Source organism: Haliotis cracherodii, unplaced genomic scaffold (assembly GCF_022045235.1).
Source record: "Haliotis cracherodii isolate W230 unplaced genomic scaffold, xgHalCrac1.p SCAF_6, whole genome shotgun sequence".
In the NCBI taxonomy this organism is placed as follows: Eukaryota; Metazoa; Mollusca; class Gastropoda; order Lepetellida; family Haliotidae; genus Haliotis; species Haliotis cracherodii.
Genome location: NW_027266319.1, coordinates 41,494,783 through 41,518,810, shown reverse-complemented (window position 1 = coordinate 41,518,810; position 24,028 = coordinate 41,494,783). Strand labels below are relative to the sequence as shown.

General features: G+C 37.7%; 1 protein-coding gene across 1 annotated transcript; it reads right to left on the bottom strand.

The window, feature by feature from the left end:
* Nucleotides 1-13,196: 13,196 nt before the first annotated feature.
* LOC139445369 (triadin-like) lies at nucleotides 13,197-16,190 on the bottom strand. Its single transcript, XM_071226504.1, has 7 exons — nucleotides 16,166-16,190; nucleotides 15,763-15,934; nucleotides 15,210-15,358; nucleotides 14,403-14,438; nucleotides 14,154-14,195; nucleotides 13,455-13,499; nucleotides 13,197-13,297 (listed from the first exon to the last, which is right to left on the bottom strand). Exons 1-7 carry the CDS (start codon nucleotides 16,188-16,190, stop codon nucleotides 13,197-13,199), a joined length of 570 nt encoding a protein of 189 aa, XP_071082605.1.
* Between the last annotated feature and the right edge of the window lie 7,838 nt (nucleotides 16,191-24,028).

The following is a 24,028-nucleotide window of genomic DNA, read 5'->3' as shown; positions in this document are numbered from 1 at the left end:
TCATGTGTGATCTCATTTCGTTGACATTTCATAAATATTGCAAGACGAAAGGAATAGATGTTTTTTGTTAGGAGGTACATAACGTGTGTTTTTGCCAACTGCTAATAGCTGTTGACAGTTAATGTATGTTTTTTTGCATTCCTCGTGTGAATTAAGAGCGATCGTATCCGTGCCAGTTTCCAACATTGATCAATGCATGGAATAATATTTCAAGTATCATGCACACGTCACATTTTAAACTTTAAACAGAAGAGTATTCATTGATGTTTACATGGTACAGTTGATATGTCAGGTTCGTTCTACTGCGGAATAGTTTTAAAATATATAATACCGATAATATAATAACACTTCTCAACTGACATTACCTAAATGGTGAGTTGGATAATTCTCATCTAGCAACATATTTTGTTTCTTCTTCATAAAAATAAGTCATGGAACAAAATACCTTACGTTTGACAAATGTAATGGAGTGGTGATATACTTGAACATGAATGCATTAACCTGAAAAGATGAAATAATAATTCATTTATATGAAGGAAGTATAAAAGAATGATACAATGTCGAACATATATATAACTCATCAGTCACAATAATTGCATTTTAATGTTACGACCCGTCAAAGCAAACCAATCACTTGACATGAATGTCACTTTGAGTTTGGGATGTGAATAATCTCTCTACCATACGTCAAAGTGATAACTTTACAGCTGCAGTTGTTGCCCGTCAGGTGACGCGTAGAGGACTCAGATGTACGTACTGGCCGCCACATGAGGCTTTCCTTTATTGCCTAATAAACTGTCAGCTAGCATGTTGTGAATATTGTATTGGGCGCTTGCAACAATGGCGGCATCTCCTTACACAATAATGGCGGCAGGTCTAAAGATATAAGGTCATGTCAGAGCCATTCTAATTATCATTTTTCTCAAAATTGAGAAATAATTAAACAGAATCATACATCCTAGTCGAAATGATTTTAAGTCTATGAAAATGACGAAGTCAATAATGCAAGCCTCGGGAAGCAAAGTCAAGAAAAAGTATGTCGCTTTCCTCTGATTGACAATGTATTAATTATGAAAGGATAAATACTCTCTTTATCAAAAGCAACACAGGGAGATTGTAAGGAAGAGAATTTATAGATGTCAACTTCTTTATTATGAGGAACACAACGTTGTGATCATCATAATAAAGAAGTTGGCATCCATAAATGCTCTTCCTTATGTGCATCACTTCTAAATGCCCTTCAAAGACTTAAGGGAGATGGTGTTATATATTACCTTTGTTTCTAGCCTCAAAAGTACATTTCTTACTGGACATAACTTATCAGGTATCGGTGTATCCCGTCCCTCCTCTCTCGGCCGGGGTTTGGATTACAAAGTCATATACCTACAAAGGTTGCCGTGAAATGACCGCGACGTGTCAGGAGGTCTGGCGTGTTTGGGGTACATAACCACTGTAGCTCCTAAATTGTCCATTTCACCAAAACGGTGTGCCCACACGCCACCAATGCACCTGTGCCCCCTGGCTGTCATCGACTCCCCACGTGAGCTGGCAGTGTGCAATGTACATATTCGTGCCTGGGTCATGTATGGAACCAACGTGTCTCATTATGCAATCGACATAATTTATAGCATAGCACATATTTCATGTTATTTACAAGATGCACATACCTCTTACGTCATTTGTAATTATTCGATCCACGGGAGTTAATGCTTACGGGGTCATTTTCATTTTGACATGCGGATTTTCATGTTTCTTGGATTTGGAAAAAAACTGATAATTCTTTACTATCTTTCAAGGATAAGTGTTGTGTTCTGCTGTAACCTCTATGAGTAGTATAAATTATTATTGGTTAACGACATAATCTATACGCTATTCAGATCTATAATTATTATATACAGAACACACGAGCTGTTGATATAGGAAATTCGGATACATATATATGATAGGAAAGTGCACAAATTTATAAGTACACAACTATATATTGCGTACGAAAGGTACTTTAATAGGAGAACCTACCTTATTGTTTCAACTGACCTTTCTGTACCAACTAAAATCCGAGAAAATTACATTCGAAGTTACTTGACCTCGCTCCACTTGTAGAGGAACCTGACCATTGTTTGTGACGTCACAGTGGTTCTCAAGTTATTACAATCTAGTTTATCGCCTGGACAATAGCTTGACCGGTGACACCGAGTCCGCTGAGGCAAATGTCACAGGTGAGCGGGCTGGAAGACAGTTTTCGTGTTATATGTACTGTGACGTTGGTGGTATTCTGCTTGTGATTGGTTGAACGCCCCTAGCAGAGGTGTCGCTCGGGACTTTTCCATATGTATGTATGTATGTATGTATGTATGTATGTATGTATGTATGTATGTATGTATGTATGTATGTATATACCTTCTTACATAGGGTGACTAACGATGGTTTTGAAAAAATGTTAAAGATTAAACAAATTTTAATCAAGAAATTAATGCATGAATGTACTTTTAAAACCTATTTGTGAATAGCATCCGAGGGTAGACAATGCAGAGGGATTAATGGGTTTCGGAACAATGGCGTATTGTATATGTGACATGCACCTTGGCTAAAATTAATCATGAAAGAACAACAAACCATAACAATATGCAAAAATAGAAGAGGATAGTACCATGTTTCACAACTATACGGATGTGTGTGTGTGTGTGTGTGTGAGAGAGAGAGAGAGAGAGAGAGAGAGAGAGAGAGAGAGAGAGAGAGGGAGAGAGATAGGGTATGTGTGTGTTTTATATGTAATTGGATGAAGAGATGATAGTAGCGAGGGTGCGCGTGTGTGTTGGGGGGGGGGGGGGGGTAGGTTAGGCATAAAGGTTACATAAAATGGGGAGAGGGGCAGCAATTTTCTTTGCCATACTGTCGGAGGTAATGTACACAAACCAGATCGTTTACTCCTAAAGTATCTAATTAGGTATACATTATCTAAGACATTTACTGTAGATCTACACTAAAGAGCTGAACAGCATCCCAATTTGTATCAGTCACTGATATTTCTATACACAATCATCTGGATGTCTTGAATTGATCAGGACATGATATCTGTTGCTGTAGGATATATCGCAAAAAGTTTTTACTTTTTTTTTACGTGAAATAATGAAACAAAAATAAGGTATAGAAAATATAGAAAAGACATGATTTTTTTTGTTGGAGCATGCTTGTGAACGACGAGTCTTTCAACCGTATATTCTATCAGGAACAGGACAGCCTTGGTAGAGGTCATAAAGGTCTTACAGGTCAGGGGTCAACTGACTTGGCTGAGGTAATCCACTCACAATACACCTTGACGTTGACATTGTAAAAACCGTCACTTTCTGACATGAACACACTTTCAGGTAGCGTGTGGCCCGTGTAGGGTCTGGGACTCCGGCACCATGTGCTGATGCAGTGGGACGTTTTGGGGATTTACCCTTTATCACGCGAAATATTTGAAACGTGACAAGTATAGCTGGTATAATTAAAGAATTGGCGATAAAGACCGCCTGGCATGCCCTTCATTAAATCCGGACAATTCAGATGGTCAGGTAATCGCCCAATGACTGCCTAGAACCAGGGAACTGACCATATTGACGGTCAAGCTCGCCAGCACTCACGCAACAGCTTTGCACAGATAGCGATATACCAGTATATATATATATATATATATATATATATATATATATATATATATATATATATATATATATATATATATATATATATATAGTAGTAGTAGTAGTAGTTGTAGTAGTAGTTGATATGGTTGTCTCTGTGATCTAACCTTGTCCTGCTGGACCCACATACACGTGATTAATGCAATGCTAATCTTATTCAGTAAACTGTCCACTTAAAGTGTCATATTCTGTCATACAGACCCTGAACCAAATATACCCAAAACACCCCACGCAAGTCTATAATATTTGGCAAGTCTAGATTACTGCAGTATCAAGAAAATCTCTTGGCTGCTTTTTATGATATTTTATAACTATATTTCTGAAAATATGTTCATTGCAGAGACCAGATGTTAGTCTAAACGTGTACAATCTGTTATGTTGTTACCAGAATTGCACTTACTCAAAATTCACGTAAAGTATCACGCAGGCATGAGTCAAACTGGATGTATATCTGACTCCAAGCAGCAGTATGATTAATGGATTCTTTGAATGTCGTTTGTTAGAGTGTCGCGTGAGGTAAGAACGTATGTGAAAATGAGGAACACTTATGCTAGCACAAATAATGGAACTCGTGACAATATTTTGTAATTGAATGCCTTGAGAGCAAACTAAGGGCTGATGTAAAAAGCAAATAATTAGTCAGAATTAGTTCTTTAGTCTTGAGAACAAAGACCATCGCGATCGTGCTCGGTCATTAATGGGTCTCTTGAATCACGGTCGTGTGTGTTCCCTGTATCGGTTGTGTCAAACTCACATGACCACGGCCGTTACCAAGACAATGACGTATTAGTTAATAATACAGTGTATATTTTAACGTTTTCAGTAATGCTGTTTGTGTCATGTATACGTCTTAGCTTCTAATAACCATGCATTCGCGAATATATATTCATACATGACCCGAACTTATCTACTTCCTGACTCAGTGAGCTTTATTTATGAACACGAAATCTAATTCTTAATTAAGATTAATCCATTTCATTTGTATCCAACCAACTGTTTATTTCCTGAGCACCATCAAACAATCTATTCATTCTCACTATAAAGCCCCCAAAGACGTTTGAGTATTTTGCATAATATAATATAATACCTTCATTGTTTTCACCAGTGCCAACAAGCATTTTATTTTGGGCATATTTCTGAACAAACTATTCATTTATAAATTCTTTCCAGATCCCCATAGAAATCAATGCTCATCACGTGTCCTTTATTCGTTGTGACGGTGGAGAATACCATAAATGGTAATCCATTATGTCAATGAACAAATAAATATATCAAGTAATGCAAACAAACATGTCCGTAATATTGTATTTGTCCATTCTAGTTGGCTTCATATCTATTTATGTATCAGTTACAAGTAGGCCTTGGTGTACTACGGGATCGAAAATGTTTATTATTTGGTCATCAGTTTTTAATCGAAGTTTGGGTCTGAAGTGTCCAACGTTTCTGTGTTTCAATCGGGGCTGGTGTTTATATCCATTCTACCATGACTTAATATAACGCGAACCCTTTGGTGTCAGCAAATATATTCTGTGAAACAGCTTGGGCAGAGTCCAGGGTTTTGAGTGGGTTGTCGATCTGAATCACGGAATCGCCGACTACAGCCTTTAAACGAAATATGGCGCTGGAAATGCTCCAACAGTTTATTTACACTGTAAAACTTCACTCGAACAAATGACAGGCATTGAAAGCATGTAGCACGGCAACATGGTAAGCTAACATTAGGTGGGCACCCATAAGGAAAACTGTGCAATCCTTTCAAGGTTTCGTTCCACGCCACGCGTCACTATTATGACGTCATGTCACTCATGGTGACGCAAAAGATGATGTCACACTCGTATATAGAGATGCTCCAAATTTGAATCTTTCCTGCGGTCTTTAAAACTTGAAATAATTCTCTTTGTAGATTTCTATCGTGCATTCGGCACAAAATGTATTGTATCCTTAGAATATTGTAGTAACCGCAACTTCAAAAATGTCTGCTGTCAATGACTAAAAAAGAACTACTACTCTATAAAGACCAGTGGGGATTTATTGTGATTTTATAACCAATCAGAATCGAGCATATTCGAAATTCTAGATTTAGCTATCTGCAGGTAGTCGTGACATATCTGTGATATTGATGACTGCAGCGTAAAACAACACGCTCTCATTTACAATTGTATAAACTACAAGTTAACCATTCATATAAGGTTTATAAGATAACATGTAAAGGTCATGTGCAATAAGTAAATTCCCAAAGGTAAATTAAAGGTACACACATATCTGCAATTATAACATCTAGTATGTAAATAGCACTCTTGAGTGAGTGAGTTGGGTTTAACGCCGCTTTAACAGTATTCCAGTTATGTCACGACGTGTCAGATTAATGTGGGAGGAAAGCCCCAAGTGATGCAGGTCTTAGACGTTTACCACTTTGGTGAAACTCTGCACAGCGAAATGCAGCGCCTTAGATGACTGGGCCACCCGTTGGAATGTTCATGTGATTCGTTCAGTAAAGCTCGGCCTGGTTACAAGAACCATGTACATCACGTCGTTAATATATACTCTGCGAAAAAGAAAAGAAACGCAGAATTAGATAAATCGTAAATATCTGACAGAGTGTTGCCGCCATTCGGTAATTTGGTAAAGAGATGGGAAAATCGCAAAAACACAGCCTCGTGAGAGCCTGGCGCCGAAACACACTAACATGACATGCGCGTGCAACATCACTTGTTGGGCTATGTTGGGCTCGTGGTGTGTCATCGAGAAATATTTGCGAAACTGATACAATTGCCCCTATTATGAGGACTACGTTGTTGCAGGGGCCCTGTGTGTCGGAACACACTTTAGGTAGGGTGACCAGTCATATCCCTTAACGTATAAACGTGGTCAGTGATTCACTGATGTGTGGTTTTCGCTGTTCATTTTTTTAATTTATTCATAATTCTATAACTGAAATTATAAAATGACTCCAAATTAGAATTATAGTAGACCGAACGAGAACGATAAACACGTAAGTTTCTACATTGACAACTGATTGTCAGCGTCATTAGCCACTGTGTGTTGTTTGCACTGTCCAAGGAACGTTTTGAAGATCATCTTGCAGATTTAGACTCAGGAATAAGAATACTATTGGTTAGCATGAACGTATAGTATGCATAATTCAAAAACACTGATCATTACCCCACATCAAGCCCCGCGGTAGACGGGGCACAGTTATTGGTCAACCACTGACATCACGCTTACAGACTGGGTGGAGAATGAGGTGTGAGATGGTTCACGCGACAACGGACACTGCTGTGCTGACTAATGTTTGGAATTTCCCCGAGACAATGGAGTTAACTGACTAAATAGTCCAGTTTTCACCCTTGCCGAACTAGGCCGCAGTTAAGGAGTTATAATATGGCTAGGCTAACGAATCTATGAATAGTCCAATCAAAATCGCGTAACGAAATCGATATCCGGTTCGTGAATAACAAGGATTTCAAGGTGCAGATCTCGGTCGACTGCAGGATTTGCAAAAGATGTTTACAGTCAACTGGGCGTCGACAGATATTTCCAAATCTATTGTGATTTGATGCACTTCACGAGGTATTACCCGTTTTAATACAATATATATTTTGATTATCGATCAGATCATCTTGACTGGGCGCCGCCATTATTTAAAGCAAATGCAAGTGAATCTGATTGGTCAATAGGAGGGGCAGATAAGGGACACGTGACTCGTAAAAGCCAATGGTGGCTCTGCGATCGAGCCCTGGGCCCACTTGCACAAAGCGATCTTAGCGCTAAGATGATCGTAACTCCCACACTTTAACATAGGCTTACAATAGTTGTAGCGCTAAGATCGCTTTGTGCAAGTGGGTCCTGGAATTCCAGGCTAGTTCGGCAAGGGTGGAAACTGGACTTTTAGAGTCAGGTTACGCCCTTGCCTCGGGAAGATGAATGTTGGGCGGCATTGATCATGATCTCGTATCCAACCATACCACTGAACAATGGCACATGCGAGGAATGCCGTGAAAAACACGATCTGTTCTTGTTGCATATCAAGGCACCAGTTCCTCAGTCATAAACGTTGTGTCTGTGCCTTGTATATCAACAATTAACGTCTATGTGTTATTTCTACAACATAATACATACATGCTATACCTATTGGCCTATAACATGTGTGTAATCACCTAACTGCGTGAGTCGGTTTATTAACATCTGTAAAACACTTTACTCCAGGTTAGTGTGGCAGATTGAAATTAACCATAGAGTGAGCAGGGATTTTTGATTCCCCTGTAAATTTGTCCGACACTGTAACTAGACATAACTTGCCCTTAGGCGAAATACAGTGACTGTCTATATTGAAGAGTAACCGGGCGCCACAAGAGATATCACTAAAGGTATTAGTCTCTGCGTTTATAATGAGATACAGTTACAAGCAATTACGATTATTAACATCAGGTACGTGTATTCAGGAACTATTAAAAATGTAGACACTTGTTTATCTCTCTTACTGAGCATATTTCTGCATGTTGAAAAATTGGATTTGAACAAAACATTACAAACGTTATAAAAAAAGTTACTAGGCTAAAAATAGTCGCAAACTTGAGGTCCAAATCACAATTCTAGTATCTGAATCAAATACATCACCCCGGAATTACCAATTATTGTTTGTTTTATTTTCAGCGACCATAAACATGGGTGTACACTATAGGGGTCCATCACACAATATGCCCCGAGCGATCATTTGACAAGGAATTTATTTCACCCACATTCATTCATACAGACCCGGAACATATCACCGTAGTTTAACCGATCAAAACCGCTTTGATTCGGTCATTTTGACAGCTTGCGGACAACGCAAACCGAATTATTCCCCTTTACCTAATGCATTCGGAAAAAAGACCATCGGCTTAATTTCAGTTCATCGATACGTATGCGAGATAAGCTAGTTACATAAGGTGTGTCCCGATTGGTTTCCCAGCGGGGTAATCGAGCGACCTACATGGAAAATAATTGCCCGCTCCTTAACCAATCTGAAGACAGTCGAACACCCTTGTGTCGAAGGGACACACTAGGGGAGGTGAGGATAACTGAAGAAAACACAACCCCGACTTCAGTATCCTTACGGAAAAAAACATAAACGGGTGGTTTGCTAAAGTCTCCAATTGTCACTTGAGTGTAATAACAATATGTGATCATCTTGTATATACTACACGTTAAGACCAAGCGTCAGAACAATCAGACATAATCAATTACCACAAACTAACACTGCATATATTTAGACACACATTCAATAATTATATAGTATATTTTCGTTTGGATCTTGTAAGGTTCAATATTGGTTTGTTTTTGCCAACTTAACTGAAAATGTCTGAGTCAGGGAATGGATATGAAACTAGTATATACCGCGTTAGGAAATATTCTAGCAATGTATCGACCTGGTACATGCATCAGATTACAGGTGCACATTGTTCTCATATTGGACATCAAACTGAATTAAAGCGTGCCAATAGCAATATTATGTTGTACCGTGGATGGGTAGAATCCCTTTGACAATTAGTATCAAGAAGCGAATGATTGTTTCTATAATAATAAACTTACTGTAATTATTTATGACATACATTATCAGATATACACAACAAACAATACCACTCTAAATGGATTAAGTGTATTGAGGATATATTGGGCTGTTGTGGTTGAAGCGTTGTATGGTTAAATCAAAGTGTTGTAACGGACAGTTGGCTTATAATTATAGACCAGTTTATACAAGCATGGCTCAATGAGAAAAATATTATATTTAAGTATCAAACCAGAATTTAGGCCTGAACCCTATATTTAGAAAAATAACATACATGTGTTGCCTTTGAACAAGTTTCAAACTAGCAACCACTCTCTACCTGTTGACAAGGGACGATGGATAGATTTCCTCCTTGTTGGTAGGATTTTTTTCCACTTTGTAATATTACTGTAGGTGAAGTTTCACTACTTGTTTGACTGTATACAGTTGGAAATAGATCGTCCTTTAAAAGAATTATTCTGTGAAGTCTAGTTACCACAAATTACATTATTTATTTTTCCCTTCTAAAGTTTCAGTGCTTAGAAATATCAGCAGATTTGTCTCTTGTATAATAAAAATATTCTAATTCTAATCTACAACATCTTACTTTTGCAAAATCCTGCGGTATCAAAATGACTCTCTTGTATCTATGTGCAACTGTGAGTGGTGTCTTATGGAACTAAACAATGCCAATGCCAGTGTCAAAGATTAGGAATCAACTCTTTAAGGATACTGCCCACCCACATTCTCAGAAGCATTATTTAGATGGGCTGTTTTATACTGAAAGAAAACACAACGAAACCTGTGTATGCAGTTTAGTAGACAATATGTGAAACAAGTCTAGTGATGTGAACTACTGATATGAACTAAACGACTTAACCTACCAATGTGCAAGGCATGGGTTCACATCTGAAGTAGAGTTCATAAGCCACCACATGACAATGGTATTTGCTTCATTATGTTTGTCCCTGTTTTTTTGCGAAATGAAAGTGACGATAAAACAAAGGTCGTTGTACTTAGACGAGGAGGCGTGTTAAAGAGCACAGAGGAGTGTTACCGTGGATGTGAGTTAATGGCTGGAACTCAAAATAGGTGTCTTGGTGTGTTCGTCACAGTTAAATATAATGGAGCAAAACCCATTTACATCCGTCAACAAACATACAAGACGAGTGTCATTTTACTGAATGAGATTCATCCGTAAATACAACCTTGATAATGAGCGGTCATTGTTTGACAGAATGGATGTATGGCTCACGGGGATACCAGAATACTGAGATTATCGCGCAGATTCAGCAATGACGCTGTACTAGGTAAGGTTGGGTGGTTACCTCTAGCAGATCACAAAATAAAGGGACATATCTCATATTGGTTATTTAAACACATGTCAGTAGATAGAAACTCGAGGACATGTTACGGTATGCTTAACAACCTTGATAATGTGGACAGAAGGACATGGGCAAGCAACATAAGACAGTTATAATTCTCGCTGAGACTTGGATATGCGTGGATGTGCAGATATATTTTTCTACAAACATTCACTCAACGTCTTAAAGATCATCATCATCAGACGTGGAAGTCAAATTTACAAGGAAATATTAAACATAAACTCGAACTATGACAGCAACTTCAATCGTCGTTGGAAAAGTATCTGCTACAAATAAAAAAACTTCATATTCAAGAGACTCTTACTTAGATTAGATGCGGACACCACAACTTAAATTTTGAAAAGGGCAGTAAGTAAGGATAAGATTTACGTATGAACAACTTCTTTATAACAATTAGGAGCGATGTTTCGGTGAAGGTTCTAACAGCGTTAACAAGCAACTGTTTGAACCGTGTTAAAACCTACACCGAAACATGGCTCATTATTGCAGTAAAGGAGTTCTTCATTCATAAATATTACTGTTACCTGTACTTAAACTTTGAAATGTCCCCCAAAGAAGATGAAAAAGGAAGGTGGGAAATTATTCCAAGAGAAGAAAGACTGTGCAAATATTGCCCTTATACATGAAACATAAGCACTGTTGAAAATGAAAAACATTTTTGTTTACTTGTACAACGACAGGAATTCATAGCTCCGTTGTGTGTTAAAGATAATCTATGTTTAAAAAATCATTCGTTGTATTTACCGTTATCAGTGAAGTTGAAGCTTGGAAATCGTGGGCATATCTATATTTTAGCTAAATGTTGAGGAAAGATTGGATAGAAAGACATTAAAAGTAATTGAGCACTAATTCTTTGCATCTTTATCGTATACACATACAAAATGTGGATGCTGGTACTGTTTTGATTTAATATATTATCATTGTGTTGTATTTGTACCTGTATATGGTAGAGGTGTTATGGACTGTGTGCCTTGATATGTATGTTTCATATCATGTATAGGGACATAGTTGTGACCAATACTGTCAATAATGATAACCAAATGTATTATGTGACCTATCTATCTATCTATCTATCTTTCTATCTATCTGTCTATATATCTATCTATCCATCTATCTATACCAGGTACCATTCTTTATTATACTACACTTATCATTTTCAGATCAACGCAACCAACCCGCTATTTTTGCGGAGAAACACATCAGACCTTGTTACATGTTGAGTATGTAGTGTAAGTTTGTTTTCTGCAAAACCTGAATGATGGATGGACGTCAAATCCACACACGTATTTTGTCAGTAGACAATGGTGAAAAATAAATAAATTAAACATTAAACAATCTTTATTATTTATTATCCATTGTCCATCACATATGCATATTCATAACAACAATGCTATGTACAAGCATTTAACAATTCCGGGTATTAATTATCAACAAGTAACATTTTAGAAAAAGCATACCTACAAGTTTTGCTTGACAACGACATATCGGTGAACCCAAGTAACGTCAGCATTGTTACAGCTATGTCACAGCCATGTTACATTAATGTTGTACGCGGAGACCGAGAACAAGTAACGTCAGCATTGTTACAGCTATGTCACAGCCATGTTACATTAATGTTGTACGCGGAGACCGAGAACAAGTAACGTAGAGTAACAGCAGAATAAGCAGGTATTTTTATGCATTATAGCGTTGAACGTTTCTAGGAAACCTGTTAATTATGTACATTGATGACGCACTTACAAGACAACGTTCATGTCGATGTGACGAAACCCTCAATGTTTCTTTACAAGACTTCATTCCAGTCGCGTACTTTATTCAGTAAATGAATAATAAACAGATTTACTTTACAGATTGCACGAGCTATCTTACGTTAACCACACAAAGCATGTGTTTGCACAGGTATTAAAATAAGTATGGTTTTCAAAAAAACTTTTGAGGATACGCTCACCTTTTCGCGAACACCTGCCATCATCACTATTTGACAGTGATTCATAACACATCGGAATCGTCAGCATTGTACAATCGATTCTGCTTTTGGGAGAGATATCTTATGAATATGGAAAGAGTTTTGTGTTTTTTATTCATGAAGGTATTAGGAATTATGGATATGTCCATTTCTGTGACGTCATACTGAACACCATAAGACATATGCTGCCATCAGTCACAGAAATCAAGATGGAAATGTCTTAATCAAATGATTTAGTTTATCTCATATATATATATATATATATATATATGTGTGTGTGTGTGTGTGTGTGTGTGTAATTAAAACAAAACAAAAATACATGAGTAATTTTCTGATAATAATAATAATTTCATAAACCGAGAAAATAATAAATCATATAACAGATTAATAAATAAGTAACGTTAAGAATTTTAACAACAAGGATATATACAGTTAGAAATAGTGATTGTGATATAAGGCACCGTGGTCGTTGCCTCTATTAGTGCAAGGGAAATGAAACAATCCACAAAAACTGCTGTCTTGAAGACATTCAAGTAGATAGATACCCTAAAGATCAGTAGTATATTGCACCACAATCCCGACCGACTGGTTTTCTCATTTAATAAAAATATATTGCAATAAAATATCTAAGCCCTTTATATCAAATTCAAAATGACAGTAACTCCTGCAACGACGACAGTAACCAGCCTCCAGTTTGGTAGGGGAGACAACCCGCTTCCTTTGGTGTCCGGGGGATCTGCGAACACAAACACACAATTACTTTACACAGAAAGACATGCGCGTTTTTCTTTGTACATGTTGTTATCTTCTGTTAAAGTATTAAGAGATGCCCATATTGAAAACTTTAATTTTGTGCAAGAGTAAAGAGGAGTGTACACCAAAGCAATGTTTACCTGTAACTGTAGCAGACACCCCCTTCGTCGAATCGCTGGTATTTGCTGAAATTAAAAACAATAGATTGTGACAATCTGGTTTAATTCAACAGTTTCATAAAATAACAAACGTTTCAACAAACAATAACAGCTTCATAAGAATTCAACTTTCTCATAATTTTATAGGAATTTTTCTCAGAATTTTTATAAGACTAGGATTTTTTATGGGCCATCCTGTATACATGAGAATACGAGCTGAGTATACAAATAAAACAATGAAAAAAAATATATGAAAACAATTGAAAAGCAGTGTTGCCTTTATTCCGCCGACCAGACAACAGATTTTCTGTCAAAAAATTATTTAATATCGTTATCAATATAAATGAATTATTTAAAATACTTTTATTAAAACCTGTTGAAAAGTTATCGTAAAAACGAATTACACAACGAATTATGACGAACAGCGACAGAGCCGCATCATTCAGGGATGGGGCGGTTTCATTCCCTTTTCCTCACGTCACTGTTTCTGTTTCCTCCCACCTACTTAATATCTTAAGGAAGTATAAACAATATAAAAATGAATTTGGACTTTTTATTATTCCCCCGCCCCTCCCCCCAAAACCGTAAAGAATATCAAGTCTGACCTAACTAGATACAACATATGATCATTATTTTCACATAGTAATATACAACTGCGTATAGTAAAGTATATGTCTTCACCTTTTCCCGCCAATTTGGACTTTGCTGTTGTATTTGAAAGATCTGAAAGTAATACATACATATCAAAAATATAAAAGACTTACATTAAGCAAAAGCCTTTATGTTTATGCATATACTCTTTGATATACTGGTATATTTTCTTAGATAAAAAAAATTTGAACAAGTGAGAATTGTATCTGTGTACATAGTACAATATATCATAAATTGGTAATTTATTTCGTAATCAAATTCAAGCAAAACTGATCATACCTGTTTTTTTCTTATCTGATGCTTTGGCTGGTTCATCTGAAAGAATAACAGGAAGTAAATTAATCACGACAGCTATGATACTGTACGCTTACATGAATGTACTGTGCAAAATATTAAGATCACGAATTATTCATTTCTTGTGATATTGATATGAAATGCAATACCCCTGGTATCAGTTGATAAGTCAAGGATGAATTTTCCTGAACATTTTACCATGAATATTTTATGTGTTTTATCGATTCCGCCCGAAACATCCACTGAAGTAATAAAATATTCATATACAGCCAGAAACCTAATACCTCTCCTCGATAAAGAGACGGCACTACTTTCTCTAAATACTCAAGGATCACTTTGCTTGCATACCCAAGATGAACTTAATATGAATACAGGAGAAGTCTCTGCGCTATGCCATTCAAATATCTAATACTTAAAGCCATTCGTCGACACTCAGCCCCAAAATATCCATCTGATCTTTTGGAAACCTTTCTCAATGAAATACGTATATTATGATGAAAATCGCAGTAAAATCTGCATAACAATGCAATGTTAATGTATGAAATATAATTTCTCCTTTTAAATGATTTTACAAGTTCTAGAAACAACCTTCACGAGAATCTGTCTTTTTGTTTTAATGTAACCATGAAGATGAAATAAAAATAGTTAAAGAATTGTATCTTTGACAGACAGATAATTAAAAAGATATACGTACTGTAGCCTGGAAAGTAAATAAAAAGTACCCGGATACAGTGTGAAATAATAGTAATGCGCATGATTTCAAAAGTTCTCAGGGAATCAGGACCAACTTACCATGCATGGGGCGATGTTTATGCATGCTGCCTTTTTTGACGCTCATCGTGGGTGCTGCCTTAGCCGCTACGGGCTGAGGTTTGTCTGCCTTGATCTCCTTGACTTTGTCTGTTTGCATTACCTTGGATTTGGCATCAGTAGTTTGTGTGCTGGAAGCCATGTATTATATTTACTTTATTAGAATACTTTATTTTATGGTGAATATGAATCGATAATTTGGAACATATATGACTGCTAGGATCCTTAAAACCTTATACAATTACAGGCAAAATACACGTCATGGTTCAACAAGGTGAATATAGTTTAAAAAAGAGAATTATTTCTTTATTATACAAAGCAATTATGTATCTTTGAAAGTATTTTTTTATGCTCCTTTGTGTATTAATATTGATCAGGGCCCCGTTCCTCAAAGGGATGTTTCTGCTACGATGATAGTAAGCCAAGGTTAATGTACGGGACTTACGATCACCTGAGCGCTAAGATCGCGTTGAGGAACAGGGCCCTGACTTAAATGAATAATATAACTTGAAATAGACAAAAATAGCATATGCACCCTTTAGCCGCGTCAGAACTTTTGGCTTTCTCAGCGGATGCAGTAGTTTTTTTAGTTTCTGTATCATTCTTCAGCTTTGCTAATGTTTTAGTGGAGGTTGGTTCCGGCGTCGGCGTAGGTGATTGCGATGTGGCCTCTTCACCGTAGATAAGTGCCGTCACGGACAGCAACACTGAAGTGTAACGACACGCCATGAAATGTAAGATACTTTAACGGTTGTGACATTTGTTAATTAGTATTTAGGTAACATAGATGCGGGAAGTTTTTTCACAAATACCAATATTCTTAAAAGTGTCAACGCAGTGATTCATGGGTAGGCCCGAGAATGCAATAGTATTAGTTATATGCCTTGATACATATAACAAGGGCTATTGTAAGGCATTGTGAAAGCGGAAACACTTACATACTGCCGTGATGAAAGCCCTCATTGTCACTCGGGCCTCAAATGACTGCCCACTCAACTGCAACAACAAATCATTGATATTTCAAAGGAGATTACAGTGTTTTATGGGAATTTAGATACATATGACATAACTCTGTGATAAGCATTCGAACGCCATCTGCTAAGGCTTAACAAAAACAACATTTACACTGTAATATTATTTTTAACCCTGAAAATAAAGCCAAATATTTATTTAAAACACAACATTAAGAATTTCTGAAAACGCCTTTCTAAAGGGGTACAAATATTCAAATATTTCAAATATTTAGCATTAAAACAATAAATTTAAAAACAATAATAAGAACAACTCCGTGCAAATATTTCTCTTTGCTTGTGACCACTGTATGCAAAGCAACCCATTCAACAACATGACATGCCCTTTACGTGGGTATGATTAACACACAAAATACATGAAGCTATATCTCTGGTTCGCAGACAGTCTGCCGAAGATGCAACTACGGCCAGCGAAGGAAGATTTGTTACACCTCCTGCGCAGTCCGAAGTCACATCCGGGACAGTAAACGTTCTTCAGAATATCCAGTAGTGGTGCAGATGGCTTCTTGTGATACGGTTGAAACATCGAAAACATCAACACACTTTAAAAGAACATGCACGCTTATGGTGAAGACTAAGCTAACATTTAACGTCACATCGTCGCAGCCTTAGACCATGGATAACCATCATCGCTTAGGGGTCTCAGAGTACAGGAACATTTTAGATTCTTTGTGTAGGGTAAAAAAATAATACAAAAACAGCACACAACTATCATCATAATATATTTGTTCTTTGACACATTTAAACTCAATGTTCTCAAAAGTTTATTCAGTCGAGAAATAGCAGAAACTGTTCACAGATTATCCTGAAATTTCCGTACACACCAAAACATACACAATTTGTACAAGTAAAGTTTACACTGTTATGAAATTTGTGAACGTATTTCCAAGAAACTATATTTCGGTTCTAAACATGAAAATACAACTGTTAACATACAAAAATAAACAACGAAAACACTAAACTATGGCAACACAAATTTAAGGTAAAATACTATTTTGTTAAAAAGGGCAATTAAAGGAGTGAAACTTGTAATATTCCTACCTCGTCAGCCGAGATGCCGCAGTTCCCTCTGTGCGGTCTTCAAGCCTTAGCTCCCGCGAAGCACCTCTTTCGAAGTGTCCCTTATTAGCAAATCTGACAACTACATCGTCTACCCCTAGATTTTACTCGGGTGGAAAGCCACGTGACTACCTCTGAACCAATCAGCTGATGCAACGTTAACCGTAAACCCAGCCGATTAGCAAAGGCTGTAACCCGAAACCTTGTAGAAGACCACAGGCAAGCTGGCATGCGTTTTCCTGGGTAGATTTATGGCCAAATGCTCGGGGTCCATGAAAAGAACAGTAGGCTTTAGGGGTCATTTTAGTCATTTGGACAAAGGATGCACCCCGAAGTGTACAGGAGCGATGAAGACTCTCTGCTTGCATATTTTATGAGGACAAATCGTGTCGAGGAGAAATGAATCTCTGTGCACGAAAAGAGAAAGAAACCAGATATTCCTTAACACAGGTGGTGATCCTGTCGATTGAAAATAACTGTTTTGCGGCATACTGAAAGTCATAAGTTTCAAATCCCCTTGCACTTTCTAATGTATTATTTACAAAGGTTATCGGGTTCAACACTGCTATTTTCTTGACGTTAATCATCTGGCTTAACAAAAACAGGTATGGAACATGCACAACCGACATACTTATAACATCTGTGCATTTAAACCATTTTTTACAAAAGCGGCATAATTCGAAAATTTACTTTTAACTTTAAACTGGTCGCTTTACTCTTTACGCAAACACAAAATACGGAATATATCGCCGAAATGTGTGTATGTTATTCTGCATTCACGTTAGAATCATTAATCTTTCAATCTATAAAAAACCCACAACTTCACGTGACGTTACTGAATGCCACTTCGCTTTCAATGTCTTGCGTCAAATATAGGAATTTATTTCAGAAGACGCTCTGTCTGGTTTGCCTAGTTTCATAATGCATAACTTTGTATCCAGCAGGCGAAGCAAGCTGGCTACACTTACAGGCTGAACATGAGTTGAATTGTATAAAGGTAGAGTATGCATGGTCACTGACTGGACAAAACAAACGCATAACAGGAGCTAAGCAGGTCTTGCTACAGCCAAGCCCACTTGTGCAATGTTGCGTTATGTAGCATTCACCCTCACTAGATATGGGCCCGTGAAGAACAGGTCTTCAGAAACCCATGCATGCCGGAAAAGGCGACTATACTTGTTGTAAGAGGCGACTGACGGGATCGGGTGGTCAGGCTCGCTGACTTTGTTGATGCATGTCATCGATCCCAATTGCGTAGATCGATGCTCATTTGGTCAATCACTTGTCTTGTCCAGACTCGATTATTTACAGACCACCATCACATAGCTGCAATATTGTTGAGTGCGGCGTTAAACAACAAACAAAAGAAAAGAAATCAGTAGATATGACACGAGGGCAACTCTATAAATACGTAACGTAACCGTGCTTTGTACGTCATCTGCACATCAAGTAATGACATTATCGATTAATGAAACATCCTCATTTAAACCATGTCCCGTTTCCGACTTCCCCGCCATTTTGCCTAGATGAAATTCCGTGACACTCTAAATGACACAGTTATGGTTTCGTGTCTAAGACAGTGCATACACATGTGTTCGTAACCTGTGGATCTATTTGTGTACAGAGAAGATTGCTGTTTCCAGGTTTCCACAACTCCGAGCCTCACACACATTCCACATGTTGTCTCTTCATATTTTATTTATGGTATACTTGCTACATGGCATCTGGAAATGAACCGATGGCAAACAACGTCAGAGTAACAAAACAAAAACATATCATGGTATTCGTTTTATCACTGACATGATCTGACTTGTACTAGAAGCGTATATGTCTTTTGTTTATGTTATATATTTACACATTCATTTTTGAATGCTACCTCTTATTGTTCATTTGCAGAGGTACATTTAATCAATAATGACCAAAATTACCAACTTCAGATAAATAGATTCAGAATCTAGTCATAAACGTCATCAAATTTCTTTAAAAAACGATTTTTCTTTTCACTTTATGTGTTGTGGAATGTTCAACTCGACACCGCTAGTGACCTTCATTCGCGATGGACACTATCATAAAGCACGAAATTGACAAAAATCGCCAATGTTGACGCAGTTGTTATTACAATCCGTGAGTCAAGAAAATTTAATGTTTTGGTTTTATTTTTGTTGGACTCCTCTGAATATGTTTAATTTGTGCAGAGAGAGTGTGATAATGCCTCTTTGTAATTTGGTTTATTTCGCATAATAAATGTTCTCATTAGTGATGGTGTACCCGAGAGATGTTGATCTCCGTAAGCAGTCATAACTTGGATACTCCAACACTATTTCACAAAAATTGAGGATCACCCGCTTGTTTGCTTCCTTAGTGGGTGGATATATCGGAGGGTTTTCACGAGAGGTTATCAGAACAACAAAATATGTAAAGGAAGGCTGCATAAATCTATGGGAACCATATAGCCATGTCTGTCTCAGGGCAGGGATGTAACAGAAGATGAATGAAAATCGATATTGAGTACATCATGTTCAGTTCGTGTTTCCTGTTTCCTGTCATCGCTCGAATGATGAAAGTTTTGTTGCGAACAAGTTTTGTTTTGTTTTTTAACGCCGCACTCAGCAATATGCCAGCTAAATGAGGGTATGAACATTATCGACCAGACAATCCAGTAGACATAACACGTGTAGCGTAAAGTTTCATGTCACAGTTTCAAGTACAACACAACACATAACTTAAGTTGTTTGCAGGTGCAGGACGCGTGGCATAACGTATAAAAACATCCTGACACACACACAAAAATAGATTTTTGCAGATTGTTATTTTGTTAGGTCGTGAAGGAGTGAAATTGCGTGGATCGATGTTCATGATATGTATCATGACATTGGCTAGTCCAGACTAGATTATTCACAGACCGCCGTCATATAGCTGGAATATTGCTAAGTACGGCGTTAAACAAGAAAAAACCCAACAAACTACATCAATTATCACTCAAAAGAGATAAATCTTTAACTTCCATTATGGGTATCTAAGGTGTTATTAGAAACACAAATGTTCTATTCATGTTTTTGCATTAGCCTGTTATCACATGACAGTGTTGTCGGGTATATTCAGGATTGGTATACGAGCAAGAATGTGTTATGCCTCAGATCTGTACTGCTGGGTGGTACTTTCGAATGTAACTATAGTATAAATTGTCAACTCAAGAGATAACCAGTCAAGATTATCCGCCGAAACAGATTCCAATTGGCTAAAAGGGCTAAATAGCTGTGAAAGTTATATGAATGACACCAGGTGTTCACGAAAAGGGTAAGCATGTCCTGCCCCACCCAAAGCACCCACCAAGTATTTATTGCTTAACGCCACACAGCAGCCCCCCTGACATGCGACGGCGGCCTGTAAACAAACCAGACAATCGGGTGATCGATGAACCAGAAAACTCAGTGACACGCAGTGATTTACTGATTTTGTTGAAACTACTATATATACGCCATGTTGATTTTGAACTACGTTTGCTGTGTAGAGGTGCAGAGATTCTGCCGCTTACAAGTAAAGAAAAACGTTGAAGAAATATATTCGCCTTGCAACACACTGGACGAATGTTCTCCCGAACAACCTGGTAATGGCCTTATCGTAAGATTCATGTACATACCGCGAAGGCCGGCAGCCGTGTCTAGCAGACTCCATATATGGCGTTTCAGTAAAGCAGTTGCTTCATTATGACCACTACGAATGTAATATGAGTAAGAAATCAAACTATTAAAGTAAACTATTGTCAACCAATATCTTATGCGGGCGGTCGGGTAGCCTAGTGGTTAAAGCGTTCACTCGTCACGCTGAAGACCCGGGTTCGATTCCCGACATGGGTACAATGTGTGAAGCCATTGGTGGTGTCCCCCACCGTGATATTGCTGGAATATTGCTAAAAGCGGCGTAAAATCATACTCACTCACTCACTCAATATGTTATGCATATTCCTTGGGCTTTTTAAATAAAAGGGATGATCCTATCGGCAGGTGTTACAAAATTTGATTCGAATAATCTAAACCTAAATCCAAATTTGAAACATCTCGGTGTAGTGCTACTCGACATTTTATAGGTCTAAATGTTTCAAATGTTATTTCATTTGCTTCGTACATTGAAGCAAAACAAAGAGGAAAATTGGAAAAGATATGTAGCAGAAACTACGTACGTATCAGTTACCTGGAGATAAGGCCAGTATATATTATTCACGACCTGTAAGCGCGTTATTAGGCTTGGGTGTATCACATTTCCTCCCAACTCCATGTTCTGTGCAAATGCAGTAGCAATGATGGCGAACGAGAATTTGAAACTGGCAAAGAGAATATCGAAAATAACAATTACGAAAGGTTATTCTTTTCAAACTTATAGTCATGTCTGTATGAATCTCGATTTAGATATAACTTCCCCTGTTTTGAAGTATGTTTTAATGAATGATGGTATTCTAATTAAATGATAAGGTGTAGCGAATGGAGTTATGAACTTCATTATATGTGAGTTGACGTGCTTGTATGTTTTCTGAGGTGAACAGGCTCTGTGGTTTTACTGTTATTTTGGAAATATTCTCAGCTTCACTGCGATCAGTAAAGAAACCTGCGTACAAAGGTTATGTCCTTGACACGACACAGGAACACTAATTAATATTGTATGGTGCAGCACGTCATTCCACTGTTTGTAGAACAAAGAGCAATATGATGGTTAAAATTCTATTTCCCCAAAATGTATTTGCCTCATTTTGGTATTTATCTCTTAACAGTTCAACAGATAATACCTGATTGTGTTTCACCTTTCTGCATTTGAACACACCTATCTGCATATACATACTGTTTCATTAAATCGATATATTACCTCAAACTACATGAATATAGAACAAAGATCGCAACAGGCAGAATAAATGACATAATATATTATTCTGAAACGAATTTAACTGCAGAACATATGAGTCTGGATTCTCAAACATGTATCACCCTGATATTGAACGTCTTTCTATGTAATTCAGATATAACTAATCACCTCTAAACGTGATTAATGTTATAACTTATTACCTGTTTAACTTACAACAAAGAAAGTTACGTGTATTATGGCCACGGCAAACAACATTAGGTCACATATGACACCACATAGTGAACATGAGCGACTTGTAGACAGTCAGTGGAACAATGCCCAGTGTTGCATTCAAGCATGCGTTCATATATACCTCAAAACAGTTGACATGTGGTCATGGATGCACGTGAATGTCATGATACAATGCCTTGTGCCATAACCAATGTGTTCATATATAGCTCAAAACACAGTTCACATGTGGCCATGGATGCACGTGAATGTCATGATACAATGCCTAGTACCCCCACCCATGTCTTCTTAATGCCGCACGCACGTGGTAAGAGACGCACGTGCATTTGGAATACTATTCCGTGGCCCGGTGAAATGTTCGTTTGTCCGAAAAACGGAAGGTCGGTGGTTCGATCCCCCGGCCGGGTCATAACAAAAGTCATTAAGAGATGATTTTCCCAGTCTGCGGCACGGCATTAAGGGGCTAAAACAAGGACGGGTCGGCTCAAAGTCAGTATACTGTGCCTGATTGACGTGCTCTGTTTAATTGCGGCATGGTGACTCATTGGGCGGAACACTATAAAAGCGGCATATGTCAGGACTCGGAGAAGCAGCCACACACACACACACGCATGCACGCATGCACGCACGCACGCACGCACGCACGCGCGCGCATCCACACATACACATTGATGTCGGTATATAAGTGACATAACCTTGAAGATGACCTAACACCCCATTTCACCTCGAACTACAACAATGTACGAAATGTATGAAATGAAATGTGTGGATGCGACACATTTCCAAATTTTATGCTGTTTTATCATTTTGCTATTTTGTTAAAGAGGGCCCATGCTGTTTGATATCTTAGAACCTCATGTTCGAGGTTCTGCTACACCAAATTAGAATTTGTCGTTCAGTGCAGATTGTTTAATCTGGCCGCTATGATTGGATGGTATTTTGAAAGATTCATATAAGTAAAACTGACCACTTTTTCAATTCTTAGTGTTGTCTTTTTTACATGATGACTCATGCTGAATGTGGCCACATAAATTTTCAAGCAGGTGACATTTGTTGCGGAACTAGAGTGTTTAGCTTTCTGGACTGGGAAAAGGAGCTTGCCAAACTTTGTGACTTTATTACAGCTTTAAGGGCAGACTGTGCATACATGTACATGTCATGGGTGTTGAATACCTAGTTATTGTTTAAAAAAAATAATAGAATATGACTTTAGTATAGAAGTCTCGAGGGAAACATTTGGTTTTGTGTAACCTCGAAGGCATTACATGACGCAGGCAGAGTTAACTCCCTTAGTCGAATGAATCTACTGATTGGCTTGGTCAACACATATCCACCAAATCATGAACAAGATAGAATCACACCCATCCTCGCCAAGCGGTCAACGTCTAAGACGGGATTTCCTTATAAACCTAGATGATGAAACTGCAAAACTCAAGAGGCGACAAACCCTGAAACTCATTCTGTGATATGATGAATTCATCGGGCATCATTATAAACATTCAAACTGTTTTAAATTTGCACCAAAGGTAACGTTCAGCGTGTTCCTGCTGTAACGTGGCCTTGGTAGCCCATTGTGTACAAACACAGCAACGTAACTACTCATCCACGTCATTGTTGGTACATATTCGC